The sequence below is a fragment of the Rhinichthys klamathensis genome, unplaced genomic scaffold, assembly GCF_029890125.1.
Source record: "Rhinichthys klamathensis goyatoka isolate OS25496 unplaced genomic scaffold, OSU_Roscu_1.1 h1tg000109l_1, whole genome shotgun sequence".
Classification (NCBI taxonomy): Eukaryota; Metazoa; Chordata; class Actinopteri; order Cypriniformes; family Leuciscidae; genus Rhinichthys; species Rhinichthys klamathensis.
Genome location: NW_026606647.1, coordinates 3,116,620 through 3,138,036, shown reverse-complemented (window position 1 = coordinate 3,138,036; position 21,417 = coordinate 3,116,620). Strand labels below are relative to the sequence as shown.

General features: G+C 40.7%; 1 protein-coding gene across 10 annotated transcripts in view; it reads right to left on the bottom strand.

Moving 5' to 3' along the window:
* Positions 1 to 21,417, bottom strand: part of scn8ab (sodium channel, voltage gated, type VIII, alpha subunit b) — a 119,558-nt gene that overhangs the window by 49,154 nt on the left and 48,987 nt on the right. For 6 of the 10 annotated variants that reach the window (XM_056253908.1, XM_056253906.1, XM_056253905.1 and 3 more), the window contains exons 21-27: positions 14,438 to 14,560; positions 10,661 to 10,945; positions 9,487 to 9,540; positions 9,244 to 9,381; positions 8,556 to 8,660; positions 7,782 to 8,052; positions 4,043 to 7,676 (exon numbers count right to left, since the gene is read on the bottom strand). In XM_056253908.1, the coding sequence (XP_056109883.1) occupies positions 6,520 to 7,676; positions 7,782 to 8,052; positions 8,556 to 8,660; positions 9,244 to 9,381; positions 9,487 to 9,540; positions 10,661 to 10,945; positions 14,438 to 14,560 (2,133 nt within the window). In that variant the 3' untranslated portion in view covers positions 4,043 to 6,519. Of the gene's footprint in view, positions 1 to 4,042; positions 7,677 to 7,781; positions 8,053 to 8,555; positions 8,661 to 9,243; positions 9,382 to 9,486; positions 9,541 to 10,660; positions 10,946 to 14,437; positions 14,561 to 21,417 lie in introns of those variants that run through there. The other 4 variants (XM_056253911.1, XM_056253912.1, XM_056253913.1 and 1 more) reach the window with 2 other exon arrangements.

Sequence of the window (21,417 nt, the reverse complement as noted above, 5' to 3'; positions counted from 1 at the left end):
TCCTTTTTGAGGAGCGGGAAATACCTGCTGTAGATACCTGATTGGCTCTGTATCAGAGGGACGGTTTCTATAGCCCCTTTGCTTAGTAGTTTCGCTATTTCGGCACGTAGCAGATGTGCTACTTCGTGTTTCACCGTAGTTTCGACCCTGGCTCGAAAGCGTGGGGGTCTGCGAACGAACTGCAGCGAATAGCCTTTTATTATAGTGTTCAGTACCCATTGTGACACGCCCGGGATCATTTCCCATGCTTTCAAACACAAAGCTAGAGGGAGAATGGCATTCAGGCTCTGGCCGCTGTGTGAGATACACAGGGTGCAGTGTCTGCCAGAGGGCGCGCGCTTCTCTGCACACAGAACACACTTCGTGTTTAATAGTAAAGACTCTGTGTGAGCGTGTGTGGCAGGGCAAACAGTGTTTAATAGTAGGGGCGAGCACTGTGCAGTGGGTGCATTTCCTACATTCAAAACACACGTGGCGTGAGCCGGTTTTATTGATATGGGCCGTGAATGAGTGTGTGTCACTGAGCGGGCCGTGCTTATGTGTAGGGGTGGGTACTGGGAAGTGGGCACTTCCCAGTACCCACTGGTGTGGCTGGTGTGGCCAGCTGGCTGATACTTTTGTTTTGTATTTGTTTTGTTTTTTTAATAAAATGTTCAAATGTTCGCCGGTTCCCGCCTCATTCTTCCCACAACAACGAACCCCGTTACATTGGCAAACTCATTAGTGAATTACTCCTCGTTTGTATTTCTTTCTATATGGTGAATTATTGCATGATACCTGGATGTTCAGTCAGAACATATGCGGTGCGACACTAGGATGGTTCACATCACAACACAAACATCCGTGTGCTCGTCTGATTCAGAGATTTCGTCCAGGAGAAATTGCCATCGTTGAAATTCTCTGCAGCAGACGGACTCTATCTGTGTCCGTAGCGCACAGCGAGAGCACAGGCACCAGCAGTCCGCCCAGCTCGAGCCAGCCCGGGCTCCTCGTCCGCGACAGGCTGCCGCCTCCTGTTCCTCCATCAGCCTCAGCTGCTCTTCACTATATTGCGGCTCGTAAAGATAGCCACGAACATCGGATACGAGCAGCAGAATTTCAAAATCCTCTTCTTCCATATCATGTTTAGTTTCTTCCATATCATGTTTAGTTTCTTCCGTCATTGTCGTAACTTCCTATCTCCACAGCGCTTGTTAGCTTAGCTTATAAACAAGATGGCTGATATTGATTTCAGTATCTGCAAGTGAAGTCCCACCCACTGATCTGTGATAGCTCTGTTAGCGCATTAGGTCCAACCCCCTATGGGCGGGTTTGAAAGGGTGGGAACTAGTGCTTGTAGTCTTTACAGAAATCCCCCCCTCTTACACTTCCTTCTACAATGACGTAAAATGACGATTTTTGCGTCATTGTAGGAGGAAGTGAAAAAGGTAAATAGCAGATTTATCTCGTCTCAGGGGAAAATGAGAGTGTTGCACGACCATTCAATAGTATGAGTTTCTAACAATGGAAAGCTTAATGCAAATGGGTGGAGTGTCCCTTTAAAGGCTCAACTGTTAAAGGTGTTGTATGTAATTTTTTGACTGTACTGAAGCATAAAAATACCATAATATGTTTGCAGATATTTAGGAAACATGCTAAGTTCACATACTCGTTTCACTGAAAAACAATGCTACAGCCAGTTATTCTACTTTGCCCCGGTTTCACAGACAAGGCTTAAACTATTTCCAGAGTAAATTGCATGTTTGAGCTGTTTTAACTGAAAGCAACTTGCACTGAGATATCTTAAAATATGTCGGTGCCATTGTTTTGTCTCAAGATGCACACCAGTAATGTTTTCTTTTAAGGCACTAATAAAAGCTATAAATGCCCTAATTGAACTAAGGCCTAATCCTGGCTTAATCTAAGCCCTGTCTCTGAAACCAGGCCTCAGTTTATGAATGTGCAGTATATATATAGACCTTATACAAACCTGAATACATCAATTCCAACCCCATGTTAAAGACTGAAACATAACCCAGGGTTTAGAAGGTTAACTATTTTAAATGTGAAAAGCCTTAGCGAGTGCTCTTTCACCCTCCTAAATGATATGCTGTACACTGTTCAACATCATTTACAGAAGAAAGAAAAAAAAAACACACGCACTCAGGCATAACTGGAAGGCTGCTTTATTGTTTGGAAAAGGTTTCGTGCTCAAATGAAGACAATCTTTCACTGATTCTCACTAAGTCAAGTGGTTGTGCAACACACCCTCTCCTCTCCAACATCAGTGGCAAGAGATAAGAACAACTTTATGAACCAAAAACCACTTGAATTATTTTCAGCAAATGAAGGAAATAGCATCTCAGTCATGCTACAAAATAATAGACAGAAATCAGTATTTATAGAAAAATAAAAAGAAGTGGCTGAAAATTAACATAAGCTGAGCACAGAAGGCAAACTGTTTCTCTTTCAACAGACTCAACCTTTAAGAGATTCATCGAGTGACCAACACACTCCATTTCCCACCCCATGCTATTTGACTATCTCTGATGATGAAGTCAGGCTGATGCCAGTTAAGTTTTCTTTTTTCTTTTCTTTTTTTCCTCTTTTTGTAATTTTGTTGTTGTTGTATTTTGTAAATTTTTTTGTTCATTTTTATTCTTTTTTACTTTTTTTGCTTTTTAATAGATGTCACAGACATTCTTTAGTTCAGTTCTTTCTCCCAGTGCTCATTGGAAACAAGCTCCACTTGTTTAGGAGAATTTTATGCAACATCATCTACATTTTTGACAAACAAAATTGGCAGCAAAAGGCACCTTAAACAAACATACAAAGACAAGAAAAGCATAATATAAAGCCTAACCAAACCTAAGACTGCAAATTGCATTGCTGTGTAAGAAATGAAGAACAAGCTAAGCTTAAGTCAAGCTGCATCACACACATTTAAAGTGACCAAACGGTCACACACACACTTCGTCCCCTCCAACCCCACCCCACACGCACACGCACACGCACACGCACACACATACTCACTTTCTCAGACTCGGACTGAAAGATCATGGCATTTGCCGATGAAGCCAGAAGATGAAAACACGGTTTATGGGGGAAGAACATGAGGCGTCCAGTGCATATGTACGTAGTATGTGAGTTGGAGATGGTAGGATGTATTCACACAGGGTGTAAATGAATTGCTGGTAGTGCATTCCCCTCCCAAAAACGGGCGACATAAGCCATAGCGAGCAGCCAGTACATCATCGTGCATCGAAAGCTTGACCCGTGCTCGCACACAGACATCACTCGCTCAAACCCAAACGTCTCAAACACGCACACAAGCGCACACTGTGTGGGCCAGGTCAGAGTTTTGGTCGTTCACCTAATGTATTGCACGAAAGAAAGAAGAACGCGAGAAAATGACAGCCAGTAGTGCTTCCTCTCCACTCCAAGCAGAGGTCAACACAGAGGAGGACAGTGCTCTCATATCATATATACTTACATATGTATATGTGTGCATATATATACACATATGTACATATACATGTATACATAGATACATATGTTGTATAGCTCTATATATGTCTTGATTGATGTATAGATTTATATATATACTTTTTGCATTTAACATATATTGGATTCCCCTCTTTAATGTGAAAAGTGTGTCAAAAAATCTACACCTTCTAACAAATATGTCACAGTCTACCTAGTGAGACCAGGGCAATGAGTGAAGCCATTCTATCAAGGTTATAATCATTTTTCAGTATTAGATTAATAGCAGTAGTTTTTTTTATAGTATTTCTGTATTTACAAAAAACTATGCATGCTGTTAAAATAAAATTATATATTACATTATTTATAGTCTCTTAAAAAGTTCATTCTTAACTTTTCAGCATTTTGTGCTGCTTACAACATAGCCTATACTGTACAATATATTTTTTAACTGATTTTTCATAAATTTTTGTTTTTAAATGAGTGTATGAACTGTTATTTGCTCATTGTGGTGTTGTTTATACAGTTGAGCCTGCATGGCTGCATAAATGAGAATGGCTGAGCTTTGCTGAGCAGACTTTTTGTTTGTTTGTTTGTTTGTTTTGGTTCAGGTCAACACCCTCGCATGCAGAAACTGGACCATCGACACCAGATGAAAGGTAAGGGAAAACCGCTGACATCACTAACAAAAACTGAAAATGTAGTTGCACTGATGTGTGGAGTTGCCCGGCTCACAGTAAGCTGCTGTGGGACCAGTGCCTAATGGTTATTTGGCATTAGTGTGGTGGTCTACTGATGAGAAACAAGGCTGACCAGGGGTCGAATAACTGCACATTTAAAACCAAGGCCCTCATTATTTTCAGTCTGGAGCTCATCTCATCGTCAATGCCACAACAACACTTTTATTACGGTCTGAAATCTATGAAGCTAGGCTCTGTGTCAGATAGCCCTGCTCTTCTCTCTACATGAGAGCTCAGTGAGGTGGGAGCGCTCCTGCTTTAGCTCCACCCCATATTACAAACATTCTCGGGACCTACTGAAGGCCCTTATTGATCACATCAGAGTCACATGATACATCTGTGTTGTATCCTGAGAAAAATGGGGAAAGTCAACAAGCATCAGTCTGTCTGAAAGTGTTAAGCAGGAGAGGATCGCTCCACTCCTGAGACATTCCAGAAACTTCCAGACACAAATTGCACACACCGAATAATCAGACAGACATCTTTGGCTTCTCCTTAAACAGCTGTGACTGCCCAACCATCCCGCTGTCTCTCTCAAGTCCTGTCCTTTAGTCCTGGCTACAATCAAACCACTGCTGAAGATGTGATGGCTTTATACATGGATAAAAATATCCGGCTGATCCTCGAGGGACAAACCGTGACGAGACTAGACGTAGACACGCTGCAGAACTCTTTAAAGTAATATAGCATGTAAAAATCAAATGAAAAAGTATCATAATCCTATTTTTCTAAAATAAAAAAACTGCCACTTTCTCAAAACAGTTATAGATCTTCTCATCTAACCCCTGATGAGGATTAAAAATGCCAACCAACTTGCTACACCCCTAATAATGCCCAAAACTTTGACCCCCACCCCACCCTCTTGCCCCTCCCTGGACCCACCTACCATATGACCCGCAGCGCGGGTAGTGCTGTAGGTGAGGTAAGCAATATTGCTGAATACAAATAAAATAAGAAGCTTTAGGAATTACAGTGTTATTTTTTGTATCATTTTCCTCCAGTCTCCATACACACACATTCCAACATTTAGTTTTACCATTCATTATCTCCTGAGCAGCAAAAAAAATGGGATGTCCCTTGTATCCTTCCTCTCCAATAATGTGCCACAATGCTAGTCTTTGTTTCAATGTACGTAAGCCACTGATTAGTCACAGGCATCTTGCACCATCTGAAGCCAATCCCAAATTCTGTCCTAATGTTTGATAATCTATTTCATAATGTTAAGTAGAGGAGAAGATGCAGTCTAGCATCTTAGGCCCAATTCGGGTTTCTCAGTATCAAATGAAATTTGATTTCTGGTCATAAATTTAGCCAGTGGACAGCCTAAAACATCGTCAAGCCACTGTGGTGGTCTGTATTAGTGTTTTGTGGACTATGATTACTCATGCAAAATTTCTGATCAAAACATGCCATCATGCAAGTCATTTCTATGCATTGAACAAGCACAATAATTTATTATTCATTTGGAGATGTGTATTGGGGGCCCCTGGTTATTGCCCCCGGTCCTATCGGTGTGAAAGCCCATGTAGAAAAAGCCTTTTGATGCAGGTATAACAAAGTTATCATGACACAGTTACTGAGGGTGACATGGGCAAAATGTTAAATGTTAATTCATTTTTTTCCTCCCATTTCTCCCGCTCAAATAATGTAAAGACCATGTAAAATATATTCGACACTAACAAACGCAAAGAGACCGTTGTAATCAGCCAGACTCTTAGCTTTGTTCCACACTCATGTCTATCCTGCTCACTCTCACAGTAACGTTGAGTTCTTACACATGTGAAATGAAACGGTGCAGAATCCTTCGCAATCCACTTCGGGAAGCCGGTTCTTTCATGAATGAGTGTTCGTTTTCTGCATGGAAAGTTCACCGACGCAGTTCAGAAGCATGGGATTCGATCCTAGATTTCCTTGGATTATCACATTCCTGCTCGGTGAAGAGTTCCATACTGAAGCGCGATATAGCCCTCTAAAATACACTTGATCAAGTATCGGTCTTTTTCAGTTCGTATTTGATTCTGTTTAAATCAAGTCTTGATGCAACAGTGTCACACAGGAAGCTGATTATGTTTGGTTTAACTTGTAAAGAGTTTTTCAAGCTTTGAGGAACCCCAACACTTTTCTTTGCCTCGATACACCAGTGACGTTTGTAAACAATTTTTTGTCGTGTTACTTCGGCTTTGTTTTTTCCCCTTAAATGAAATTAATCTGTACATCTGTATAGTTTAATCAGGGTTTCCATTCGCTTGAAATGACAGTTTTTATTATAATATCGTCATGATCATTATCACTGTCCATGAGTTTTATCGCAGCAGTCTTAACACTTGGATTCCCTGACGTCTTTTTGGTTTCGGCCTTTCTCCTTGCGGGCCTTGCCTTCATTGTTGTCGTCCTGCTTCTCCTTCTCGGGCTTGGTTACACTGTCATAGGATGGCAGGGATGCAGTGGAAGGTGTGCCCTCTTTCTTTTCCTGATTGGCCCCTCCGTTCTCCAGTTTGTTGTTGGCAGGTCGGCGTTTGCAGATGAAGCCTCTGCGTGCCAGGTGGCCACGGTATGCCCTCTGGATCATGACGGCTGACAACTCCTCCTGCTTACGGCGCAGCGTGGTGGTGATGGGCTCGTACGACACCTTGGAAGGATTTGCCGCCACAAAGCGCTCCTCCATTTGCTGTCGCATCATATCCAGGTCTCCGCTGTCGCCTAGCACACGCTTGGTAAAGGCAAACAGAATGTCCAAGCAGTGAATGCGATCGCCACTCACCATGGGCATGTCCATGGCGATCAGCTCGATGATATTTGGCTTTGGCACACGGAGAGGATGTTCTAATGTATCCGCAAAGTCTGGCAGCTTGGCAAAGGTGATGAACTGCGAAGCGTCTGGGTCGAATTTTTCCCAGATTTCATAGAAGGACTCAAAGTCATCTTCGCACAGTGGATCAGCACTCTCCTCAGTGGCAACACTGAAGTTCTCCAAGATGATAGCGATGTACATGTTCACCACAATCAGGAAGGACACAATAATGTACATTACAAAGAAGAAGATTCCCACTGAGGGATTGCCACAGTCGCCCTTAACTGTGGTTCCTGGGTTCTCCTTGTCTGGGTCGCAATCAGGCGGATAGTTTAAGATAGGAGCCAAGAGCCCATCCCAACCAGCCGATGTGGTGATCATGAATAGACAGATCATGCTGTTGCCAAAGGTTTCAAAGTTATACATGTCATCAATTCCTACTTCTCGTTTCACGTAGGCAAAGTTAGACATGCCAAAGATAGAGAAGATGAACATGACTAGGAAAAGCAACAGGCCGATGTTGAACAGTGCAGGAAGTGACATCATCAAAGCAAACAGTAATGTCCGGATGCCCTTAGCTCCTTTGATTAGACGGAGGATGCGGCCAATTCGAGCCAGACGGATTACCCTGAACAAAGTTGGTGATACAAAGTACTTCTCAATGATGTCTGCCAGGAACATACCTGAAAAGTAAGGCAAAAGCAAATTACAAAATTGTCCATAGCTCAAAGAATGTGAAAGGATATGTCAAGAAAAAAGGAAAGATAACATTTGGAAACAGCACTCACCCACAATGGACAGAATGACGACAACACAGTCAAAGACGTTCCAACCATTGGTGAAATAGTAGTGTCGCAGAGCAAAGAGTTTCAGGACAAATTCACCAGTGAAGGCCACAATAAATATGAAGTTTACCCAGTACAAGATGTTCTCTGTCTCAGGGGACTGATCATCTGTTTCCACCATCATGGTTACCATGTTAAGACAGATGAGTATCATGATGGAAATATCAAAGGCCTGCTGAGTGACAAAGTCAAATACCATCCCCTGAACTGGGTTCTGTAAGAAAAGGAAAAAAAGAAATACAGAAGAAAGGAGGTTTAGATAAATAAAAAAAATCTAAACTGACAAAATAAAAAACATTTAAAACTGTTTCATTAATGTTTAAAAATATAGTTAAATATAACAAATGAAAGAATAAATGTATAAAAATAATTGATGACAGACAAATACAAATGAAAACTTTTGAAACAAATGTAACACATTTTTAAAAGCAATGTTTAACATTTTTAAAAACATTTACATTGAACTTCTTTTTTTTTTTATCCTTTTGCCAAAGGCTTTTTTATAGTCTGTCACTGGACAGTTCATGGGAGCAGCCAATGAACTTGTATTTTTAAGTAGCACTGACATAGATAAAGTAAAGAACAGTGTTCTATCATACTAATTGGATGCAGTGGGGTATAAGTCAATTTTGAATGGTAAATTGTTCAATTGTTTTAACTATTATCACAAATCTTTGCTGCTAAAAAGATAGACATTTCCCAGATCTAAATGCTTACCAGAGGTCTAGGGATAGGTTTCTGTGGCTTCTTTGATCCCAGTTTCTTCATGGCATTGTAGTATTTTTTCTGTTCTTCTGTCATGAAGATATCCTGACCTCCAAAGTATAGGGAAAAAAGAAGACTGGTTACAACCTGACAATCTTGCTCAACCATATGTGCTCAAATGGGGTACATGTCCATACAGACCCACAGCATAACATACTAAGGGCCAGATTTACAGATTGTGCCAGCGCAAGCCCTCTTTTGGCATTAAAAAACTACTGTCAGGATTTAAAGACACGCAGTAAAAATTTATGCTAAAAAGGCGTGAACAGGGTTATTTTTGCGGTCGACCTTATTACATATGCATTTGTAGGAGTTTCCCTTTCAGACGCAGAGTAAGGTTTGCGCTAGTCAATCTACTGGTATTTGCGCCATTATTTAACGCCCAAAAAAGCATGTCTTAAATCAGATTTGTGCTTCTCTTGGTAGATTGTGCACTTTTTTGGGGGAATTGCGCTCCCATGCTAATTTGCACTGTTTAATTTACACCATTGAGCACTTAACTGAAAGCATGTCTTAGAAATATATGGACAGAATAGGAGATAACATGGAATACAGAGAGAAAGAGCAAAAGTGCAAAGAATAGAGAAGATACTCAGGCAAAGTCATCTTTGTAGAGGTGAAAAAGAGACTGAACACTTATCTTTTTCTTCTGTTGGTTAAAGTTGTCAATGATGACACCAATGAAGAGATTTAGAGTGAAGAAGGAGCCGAAGATTATGAAGATGACAAAATAAATATACATGTAGATGTTGTCCTCATAGACGGGCTGGTCCTCAACCTGCAAGCAACAATATGCAAAAAGTGACTCGATTGAACAAAGGCAGTAGTGTCAAACTATAAAGATATAGAGCTGATATAGTGTGTAACTATAAAACATTTGCACCTTTCTGGAATCCACAGCAGCATACATGATGTCCATCCAGCCTTTGAATGTGGCCTAGGTCATATGGAGAAAAAACAAACTCAAAGCCATGCACAGCAGCAGGAACTAATGTTCTTTATGTTTGTTTTATGCTTATGAACTATGGGTTTATTTGGTTACTTGGGTTTATCCTCTTAAGAATTTATGTACAGGGGGTTGGACAATGAAACTGAAAACCCTGGTTTTAATTTGGTGCGAGGGCTCCTTTTTTCGGCCAATATAGCATCAATTCATCTTGAGAATGACAAATGCAAGTCCTCCACAGTGGCCAGAGGGATTTTGAGCCATTCCACTTCCAGAACAGTGGGTCAATATGTGATGCTGGTGGAGGAAAACGTTTTATGACATGCTCCTCCAAAATACCCCAAAAATGCTGTGCAGGCCATGGGACTTCACTTTCATGTTCATTGAACCATTCTGTCACAAGTCTTGCTGTGTGTATGGTGCACAATCATGCATGCTGATAAATGGCACCTCCTTCTGGGTACAATGTTTGAAACATTAGGTGCACATGGTCTTCCAGAATGGTTCGGTAGTCCTTGGAAGTGAAACCCCCATCATGCACAGAAGGAAATGCCATGATATTGCAGCCCAAACCATAACTGATCCTTAATCAATTCAATTGACTTAATTAACATCACTTAATTCTTCAGTTTGTTGGGCAGCAGTGGTTTTGTTTTTTGGATACAATCCGGGTTAGTACCTAAACATCCCTTTCAGACAGCTTCCTTTTACGACACCATAGCTCACGATACACCACAAATATTTCCTGTCCTGGTCACAGATGAGCCAGCGTGATATGCAACAACAATTTGTCCTCTTTTGAACTCGGATATGTCTCAAATTATGTTGTGTGGATTGCAATATTTTATGTACAGCTGTGCTATTACTTTGCTAATTCAGCCTTCACACTCTGCTCTTACTGATGGAATGTAAAATGCAAAAGTGAAGATTGGCCACCAGGCCACGCGTATAAGGCATGAAATCTCCAACACTATATTGGCCAGTGTTTCAGTTTCATTGTCCAACCCCTGTATTTGAGCAGATTAAGAGACTTCCCCGAGCAAGAACTTGGATCATGGTATTCAAACAACTGATACACAAAAGATGTGTGTGGTTAAAGACAATGGCTTACCACTTGCAAGAGTGCCAGGTAACCTGCGCCTACATTATCGAAGTTGATCTTCACGTTCTTCCAGCGAACTTCTGAGTAGTTAGCATGGATAAGAGCAAAGCATTCTGTCTTGTTGTTGACAATGTCAGGTTTAAAATACTCCTCTGAAGTGTCATTGAAGCAGTAATAGTACTTCCCAGCAAACAGGTTGACACCCATAATACTGAAGATCAGCCAGAAGATCAAACACACCAACAGCACATTCATAATGGAGGGAATGGCACCCACTAAAGCATTAACGACAACCTACAGAGTGGAAAAAACAGATTGGGGGAAGTGGGCAATGAAGGGGAGATGGATTTCAGTGTTTGAGAGGGAGAAATTAAAAAAAGAAAAGGAGAGATAAGGAAAGAGGAAGTTAGAGCAAAATTGAGCTGTTCAGATGTTAAACATGGAACGTGCAAATCTCCAAGCTCTTTTGAAAGCAATCCAATTTTCCTCTACTATAAAGGCCTCTACACATTTAGTCAAACTGTAAAAGGTAAACTTATCTCTTTTGGAATAATATCTAGTTTTTGTTGTTTAATAACAACAAATAAATAGTATTATATCGGCATTTGTTGATCCGTATTATCAATGCATGTATATACATGCAAATATAGTATCACTTATATAAGTTTGAGAAAAGGTTAAGGTGGTAGAGGAGATTATACCTAAGATTTACTAAATACTATAAAGTCAAATTATAATTTTTTTGTTAAAGAGCATGGAGATAAATACACAAATATATTATAAATTAATGTAGATTCTAAAGATGACAGCACTAAGATGTAAAATGGTATGGCTTGATCCCCCAAATATAAATTAATATGCTTTTTTTTAAGCTATAGATTCAAAACAACTACAAAGTGATCATTAAAATGGCAATGGTTCTACATACAAAATGCAATACAACTCTTTCTGTTAGTGTTTGATTAAATGTTTTATTAAAAGTGAAATTTTAACCGTTAGATTTTTTTGCAGGATAGCAGCACTGATTTTTTGCATGCTGAATATCACATGCTTTGCTTATTTGCTTATCACGACTAACTTGCTACCTTATTTGCCAATAAGTCAATATTGCTACCCATTCAGATGATTGAATAAAAGTATTATTATAAATGCTATAATATCTAAAGAATCCAGAATTCTACTAAATATAAGTAATTTGAGTTTTCAAAAAAATGAATGGGTAGCAATTTCATGCTTGACAATGGTGAGTCAAGTAGTTAGAAACAAGCAGAAGCAAAACAACCCTGGTATCCAGAGGACATGTGGAATTAAATTTGTTGACCATTGCCACTTTTGAATTATTATTGCGCATATACACATAACAGCCAAAAAAATAATAATAATAATTCTCTTGCCATACCAGTACACTGCTTAGTGTCATGAAAGAACCCAGATATTAAGCGAAAACTACCCATCCCATTTGTGGTTGAAATGTAAAGATAGACATAGTAGAGCAGTTGTTTTCAATCCTTGTCCTGTGTCAGATGGGTCAGATAAGAGAGACATACAAAATGTTTAGAGCCCGGGACCAGGATTAAAAACCACTGTTGTAGAGGAAGACTCCCACCCTCCCAATCACCTCTCATTTATGGTACACAGAAAAGCTGAGATGTCAGCACACTGGTTGGGTGATGTCAAAATGGTCAGCCAGTAACAGTGCATGCAGGGCGTCAATCCTAGCAACAGCCATCCCAAATAAATACAACTGAACAAAGTTCAGGTACAGAAATTGTAATCAAATGTAAAATAACACTGCATAGTTTCCTTTTAAATAAATAAAATATAGATTAATCCATATAAGAGTTACAAAAGTCATTCAGTCAAGATCACAGAGTGATTTTCTTTTCTTTTTTTTTTATTAATGTTAATGACACAGTCTGCAGCAGATTTATTAGGCTGCTGTCACTTTAAGACCTCATGCAGGATCCAATATACTGTTACACATGCTTTTTCTTTTTCAACTGTTTACGTTCAATTAAGACAAAACCGACTATGTTTACGAGGATATGTTGACAGAATTTTATGTGTATTTGTGCATTCAAGAGCAAGAAGGCACGCACAAGAACTCAATTTAGTATCGAGCACTATATGAGAGGTGTCTCTCTGTGTGTATGCTTTGAATGTGTGCGCAAAGAAAACAGCTTTCGGCACGAATGCCGAATTGAGTTCTCTTTCTCGTCTTCTTGAGCTTGAAAATCGGGTTTGAAATCACATTAGAATTTGCACACAGCAATCGATAAGTGGAATCGAAATGAAAATTTGTATTACAAATATCAGATTCCTGACCTTTAAGTATCCGATTCTAGAATTGGAATCGATTTTCGTTTTCCAAACCTATTAATTAGTGATCCTTACATAAATCAGGGTCCTCAAAGTTCAGTTCAGCCCTTCATAAATTAGTGCAACTTAAATTTATTGTTGTTTTTCAAAGTGTATGAATGTATCAAAAGGATGCCAATGAGCCAATGAGATGGTTATGCAATCTCAGAGATTAGCTACGACAGAAACACGGAGGGGAACATGACTTTCTGCTTACACCTTCAAGAACATGCATTCTACATGATATGCGATGCAAAGAGATGAAACCAGATTATGAACAACTGAGTGGATACAAAGAACAGTAATTCAGTACTTGAGTGACAAAAAAACAAACAGATTAGGCTACAATAATCTAGTTTTAAATCTGAAACAAATTCTAATTTCATAATTTAATTAATTTAAGATTAATGAACTATTAAGAAACCAATCTACTGTCTAATTATGTTGCTTTTATTTGCATTACCTATTAGTCCTTTAAGTTTGGCTTAAAGGACTGACACAATTATTTGACATAAATGAAAAACAGGTTTGTTACACAAAACTCCTAAGTGAGGAAAACTGATGGATAAAAATCCAATAAGATTAATTGATTCATATTAACCATGCTGACACGCTATTAGATCAAATGATCTGGCTCATATTCTTGATATTTAACCCTTAAATATGGTCATCTGGACCTACCAGCAAAGGTCTGCTTAATCAGAATACATTATAAATGACACATTCTGAGAAAAAGGAAAGCTGTGTATTTTTTCCCCACAGTATTTGCTAATGACTGGAGTAAGGATGCAGGAATCGATGGATAAGTATTGGGTTGCAAAAAAGAGCATGGTGAAGACAGAGCATGGGATCTGGGGTTCAGGCTGTTGGACGACTTGAGCAAATGACAGAGGTACTTTGAGAGAAACAATGAACCATTAAGGCATTTGGATGTTTAAAACATCACAAACAGGCCTTTGACTAATGTTGTATGAATGGTAGCGATCTTAGCCCAATTAAAAAACAGAGAAAAAAAAAATTAATGGTTGTGATGAGGCAGCTTCATATAATATCCTCTCTCATCTTTATTCTAAAAACCATAAGTTTCCCCAAAAGTTGCTATAAGATTATTTTCTATGTCAGTTGAATGGAAAATTAATTTCATTATTCTTCCAGACATCAAACAAATCAATAAAAGGAAGCTAAATCTTCATATTTCAGCTGCATCATGACGCAATGTTGAAAAGGTTTTCCATGCGGAGAGTTTTCAAATACATGCACTTGAAGGATAGGTTTAGCCAAAATAATGTCATATGGATTTCCAGAATCCTGATAGGTTTGCTTATTCTTCTTTAGCTGTGATTTTGCTCTCTGCGCAATGGTGGTTTTCGGCATGCAGTCGTGTTCTCACAGAGTGACTGGCATGCATAAGGCAGCCCTGGATCTTACCCTCATGCCCTCAAACCGGGACAAGGCTCTCAGGGGCCTGAGAGCCCTCAAAGTCCTCAGGGACTTTATGGGGCCCAAGTCTGAGTAGTCCAGCGCATTAGCTATAAGGCTGACTATAGACACCTATACAAAGAGAGAAAGAGGAAGGGAGGAAGAGAGAAAGAGATGGGCCAAAGTGTTAGAGTCAAGGAGGATGTCGGGGAGAAAGAGAGAGGACCCTACTTTGACACTGAGCTGGAGAGGCAGTAAACAGATATATACATACATATAGAACGGTTTGCTCATGTATGTATGCATATATGTGTATTCAACAACAGAGAGAGAAAGAAGGAGAGAGATTCAGGTTAAACATGGGGTTAACCAGTCATAGGTACTGTATGTTGGGCGACCCAAATGTTTGCACTTTTGATCTTATTGTGCGATTCATTTTTGATATCGCAGGCAGACAAAGCTTGAAAAGCAGCTTACAGCAAACCTGGAAGGAAACTTGTGGTTGAGAAACACAAAAAACAGAGGTGAAGGGACACATAGAGAAGAGGTGTGCACAAACTTAGAAGCACATTCACTGTACTTTGTACACACAAAATACACACAATACGTACAAACACCAACCGTGTACTGTACACACGAGACCATTTGAGAGTCATTAGGGTAACAGGGCAGTTTGGGAGAGTAAGGAGGCAAAGAGAGAGGAACTCCTGTAAAAGAACAAGAGAATCCTAACAGAGACCTTACCCTGGACCCTCAATTCCTGGCCCTCTTATGCCCCCTCAGGCCCTCTGTGTCCATCAGCACTATAGAGAGACAAGGTTACAGTACCTGTCAGGGACAATAACTAGCAATTGGAAACACTTGCGTTTAGGAAGTTCTATGTTTCATCCACATAGAACAGAAATTTGGCCCTGCCAAATTGCTGAATGCCAAAACAGACTATGTAAACATGGGCAGTCATGTTGATGTCTTCAAGGTTTTGATGTCAATACTATATCGGCCATTTCCAAATGACCAATTTTTGCAGCCTAATTTACAAAAATATAGCTTGTATATCTACTGTATGTAGCATTTTAAAAAAGCAAGGAAATTCCTGCTTCCGATAAAATCACCCTTTCCAAGTGAATTGCATAAGTAACACTCTACGAAGATGAATGATTAATTAAATCATTTATTAATTAAAATTAACTAATAATTCCATGAATTTTGGATGATTTGATGGTTTTTAATCCGGATTTCACACTAAATTTAGTCACTTGAAATCTTTGACATGGAAAAGCAAAATGAATTAGTCTATTTTCCTATGTGGTTTCAACTAACTGAATTATTTATAATAGATATAAAATGATACACTTAAAAATGTAAAATATTCTTCTGTTTACATTTTTTATGATTGCAATTTGCAAGTAGACGAATTCAGGCTCAATTTGTTCATATACCTAACATTTACATTGAGTAGTTTTTTTGCTGACTCTGTTTATTTTGTGATAGAAGGAAATAATAATACATCATAATATATCTAGAAATTAAATAAAAGAAGATAACAATGTTACTAATAACATTGTTTCTGTACCTTTCTGTTCAACAGTAAACAATTTTCCATAACATTTTTTAGTACATATATACCAAGACTTAGTGACTTCTTAAACAGGGTATTCTGGACAGGGTATTCAAAACAGCTAAAAGTATTCTTAATATGTTGGACCTTTTATTGAAAGTAGCCTACATGAATACCTGTTGAGACATGCCTTCACAAGCAACCATAAGATCTGTGATTGTGATGTTTGAGTTGAGGGAGGCACGACACGTGAAGGGGCCATTTGCAAAATATGCTGTATTTTAATAATTCCTCTTTGGTGCCACCGCCACTGGTGTCTTTAACAAACGCATAGAATATCGATTAATGACCTCTGATAGTTACAGTAGGTCTACATAACTATCTTTAACAGTTTTTGTAAAAAAATAATTTCGCTATGGAGAAAATGAAAAATTTTGAAAATAGTTTCAGTTATGACTTCCCCCCCCCCCCCATTTGATTTAGTCTATTTAGTTTTGTATCAAATACAATGTGATTTTCATTGATCGAGATCTGGCAGCAACTGCACATTTTCCCGCTTGGGCTAGCGATTAGCGGACAGCTTTCCCATGCGCAAGAAATCCCACATATTTGAGCAAACCAATGAGAACGCGGGACAATGATGATGATACATAACAACAGAGCGTAGGCACCAAAGTTGTTGTGGATCTGCTTACCCGAAACCCTCCGTAACTGGCAGATTTGAAGAAAATTACCGTCGTTTGGCAAATAAATAAATGACAGTTACATATATATTACCAAGATTTTATCATGTAAGCTTTATGGTACACCTCAAACAAGGGAATTTGTTCATTTGGGAATAGTGTTAATACTAATTAGTGAGTCCACGAATGGCTTGGTTATGCAGAGCATTCGCAGCTTATATGAACCGCACGCCCCTTTCAAGACTGTCAAGACATGGACACTTTTGGAAACGTCTCAGTTACGTATGTAATCCTCGTTCCCTGAAGGAGGGAACGGAGACGTAGTCGCAGTGTCGACTGATTGGGATCACGCTTAGGGAGCCTGTCATCTTCGAGTATAGATAAAATGAGCCAATGCACACATTGGCGTGCAAGCTTTGCATCCACGCTCCGCCCCGCAGTGCGGGTATAAATACGGCAGTGGATGCACACACCACTTGTTTTTCGCTGAGGAGCCGAGCGGAGCCCGGAGTCAGCGGTGGTCCAGCAATAGTGGTGACGGGACTACGTCTACGTTCCCTCCTTCAGGGAACGAGGGTTACATATGTAACTGAGACGTTCCCTTTCAGTCACTCACGTTCGACGTAGTCGACGTGTTGACTGATTGGGATCCCTATTAAAACGCCACTAGTGCTGCCACCTTCCAGTGCCTAGACAAAAGCCTCCTGATCCCCCCGCAATATTGAGGCAGAGATAGGACAGGGCTTAGGCCAGGGAAGTCACTGCTGTTCCGCAAGACCCACTCAGTCAGACTTGTTAACACTGGGAAATCGTGCCCTTTCGTTGGAAAGGAATATGCTGCGGAAGCCACATCCTGTCCGTAGGGAGGTATACATGTGGAGGATACACATATGGACTGTGCAATATACCGGGCAGTACAACATATGGAATGTCACGGAGGTGGCTCCAGCCTATAACAGGGGGAGACTCAACCGGTCAGTGACGGCAGAGCAGGCTCTGCCAAGGGAAGACACGGGCTCGCCGCAGGAAGCCGTACCGTGGAGGATTACACATATGGGATCACCGTAGGGGTCACAACATATGGACCCAGCCTAGCACAGGTTCCACCAGTGCATACGAGTGTTAGGCCTGACATCGGACGCTCCGCCACGTCCGTTGCCGAAGGGTGTGGAGGAACTCAACAGGCTTCGGCTAGAGAGGAACTCTACTAGAGCAAGAATGGCGCACGTATCCAGTCCATAGGAGGGGAATGGCGCAGCAAGCCGACAATTCAAACCGGGCTTACAGTGAAACTGGCTTCATGTGAAGGGAGTTCACGGGAAGCAACCAGCTCGACACATAGGCTATTTTTCTAGCGAATGTGTTGGTGTCGCCCAGCCCGCAGCTCTAAAAAACATCTGTCAGCGAGGCACCCTGTGTCAATGCCCAGGAAGGAGCTACACTCTCTCTTTGGAGAGGCTCACCACCCAGGGGGCACGGTGTACCTTGGAAATACACACCAAGATGATGGCAACCAATATCCAGTGGGCCAACCTCAGCTTAGAATCAACCTTCCCTTCTGCTGGTCTCTGTAGCAGATAAGAGCTGGTCTGAGGTCTTGAGGTTTTGCATTGTGTCCAGTTATAACCACAAGGAGCGGAAGGGACAGAGAAAAGCCAGGGCTGGGTCTGCCTCCTCCAGGCAGCGCTTGCAGGCTCACCACCTGGTCCCGGTCTGGACGCGGGTGCCAACGGCGCCCCGTCCCTGAGATGTCTCAGAGGAATGAGTCAGGAAGGGGCTGTCGAGAGGAGTATAAGTTTGGGGAAACTAGGTCCGGTTGCCACTCCTTATCCTTCCTGACTTAGCACAGTGCTGTGCAAGAAGGCTCACTGGGGAAACGCATCTTTGCGTAGGCCCCAGCGCCAGCTGTGTGCCATTGTCTTCGTGCCGAGGGTTTTCCGATCGGTCAGTGAGTAAACAACTGGCAATGAGACGAGTCCAGACAGGCAAACAGATGTAACTGTGCGGCCTCTGAAGTGGTCCCAGAACAGCTGGACCGTCTGGGGATGGAGTCTCCATAGGAGGAGGTGGCGGGCGAGTTGCGACATGTGAGGGAAGCGTAATGCAACAGTCGCAATGTTGTCTGTACAGACCAGTACATGCTTGCTGGGCAGCGGCATTTTGCGGTGTCTCAATACAAGGTGTACTGCTAGCAGTTGATGCCAATGCAGTCGGAGGCCCACCCAGACCCCCATTACTGCATGCCCGTTGTACGTAGCCCCTCAGCCGGTGTTGGTGGACACTAGTTCTAGGGGTGGCTGGCCCGGAGAAACAAAAGGTCTGATCACGGGCTGAGGGTTTGGAGGCAGTCTATTGCGGCTGCGTCTGCCATGTGCCCCAGGAGCCTCTGAAAAGTTTCAGTGGGACCAGGGTAAGAATTATACCGCGGCCACGCGGCCATGGCCGCCGTTGCCCTACACTTTGGCCTTCATGCCCCGTGAAAAAAAAATCATCGTACGGCCACAGTGGCCTGTGTGCCCTGGCCCTGTCCAAGTTCCATGTATAAAGCGCCAGTGCGGCATAGTGGGCCACCCAAGTAGTCTCTGAACTTCAATTAGTTCGTGGATTCGCGCAGGTGCAGTGTCATAACCAGTGCGTCGGCGCACTGAAGCGTTTCTTTTCCCCATCGCGTTCCCATTCATAAAAAACTCCTGTGCTGTCGTCATGACAGCGATTCACAAAACAACGTCACTCACGGCTTTTAGCTCAAAAGTGTGCAGATTTGGAGAAATATTTATATATTCTCAGTTTACATCAGATTTCTATTAACAGGAATAATATTTTATTGAATTGAATGGTATACTATATGAAGCCATACTATAGTAGCCTATGATGTGAGATAGAAATTTAAGTCATTAAATACAAGTTCACGAAAACTTTTCCCTCCGCTGCGACTGTCAGTCATTCTCCATTCAGCATCAAACAGCGCGTCGCGTTCGGTTAGATAAGATAACCCTCTCCAAGATGATTCAATGTTAATATTATTATACTTGATCTGTAGATAAAGCTCTATGGTTTTGCATAAAATGACTATCTTGCTGGACTGTATTGCTGTAACTTAATCATGTTACTTTCTATAGTGTGTCTGTTAGATCACAACACTGGAGCACTATAATTGTTCTTCACGCGCACAGTAACTGAAATTTAAAACTCTTAAAAGAAAAGGCTCAATAAACTATTGCATAGATAGATACTGTATAATACACTACGCATCGATATCGATATGTCTTTGTGCTTTGAACTTTTCAATGCGGACTCGACACGCTGTGACTGTGTTGTTTCAAGCGCATCATTCTGCGCTCGGGATGCGCATAAGCGCTTTGTGTCGCACTGTGTTGGATCCTTTCATAATCATATAATACTTTTGCGCAATGAAAGATTCTTAATAGCCTTTTTTGTTCTGTCCTATCTATCATATGTTGCTGCCTCATTAAACAGCTGTGATATACATTTAAAAAAATGTCTTAATTTTATAGTAGCATAGACTATATATAAAATAATTGATCTTTCTGATTTTTATCTTGTTTTTCATTCATGTATTTTACAACAATACAAAGAGCAATGTGTAACGTTTTACCAGATTTAGTGCTACACTTATTGTCTCTTATTTTTTTTAAACACTTATTTTTTTTCACTAAATGTTCAGATTTGATAAAATTATTGTACACTTGTGATTTTTCTAGACTAAATTGTACTGCTGAGTTATCCACTAATCTAGTTTATAATAGAATTTTTGTCATGATTGGTTATGATCATATTTTTTTTTATTTGTTGTTTTTCTTTATAATGAAGTTGTCTGTATTAAGTAGATTGTGTTTAACACACAAAAGAGTGATTATCATTTCAACACAGTTATAGAAATTCTATTTGATTTTTTTTTTTAACTGCGCTGGTATGCAAAAAAATGCATCTAAAAATTCATCAGATTGATGCTTTAAAATATGGAATATATAAAATTTTCTTACGGGGAGCATGCCCCCCGGACCCCCCTAGAGGGGTAATATCCTTCTCACCTTTTTCACCCCTGAACTGTTTTCATGCCTGATTATACATAAAATATTATATTTTCTGTCTGATTTTTTTTTAATCTGAAGCCAAATCAGATCACAGAAGGTAAAAAAATTATTTTTGATTTAAAAAAGTCATAATCCGTGTCTTATTCCAAATTAGGATGTTATGGTATCAATCTGAATGGGAAAACCATCGAATTGTACTCAATGGCCTTTGTGCCCTGTCATATGGCCTTGGTGCCCCTAAAAAAAAAGAAAAGGTGGAGGCCAAATGGCCTTGCCCCTAAAATGACATAATTCCCACCCTGAGTGGGACCCTTTCTCACTTCTTAACAGCACCGACCAGACACGCTCTTCTCAGGAGGCGTGTTGTACCGAATCCATCTACATACCGGAAAAAGAGATCATCAGCCCGTGGACGAGTTTACTCTTTTCCCAGTTGACCTGAAGACCCAACTGCCTGTTTAGTACTTGAATGGTAGGACTTTGTACTGAGCCTTCGACCCCTTGAACGCAAGAACACAGAACAAAGGCATGGCCTGCGTTGCGGAAGGATAGAGATCTGAAGTACGCGTCCTTCAGGTCGAACGCTGCAGACCAATATCGAGGACGGAGCATTCGAAAATGCGTTTCTGCGTTCGCAACTTGAACGGAAGCTTGTAAAGGGCCCGACTCAAGAGACGCAGATCCAAGACTGGT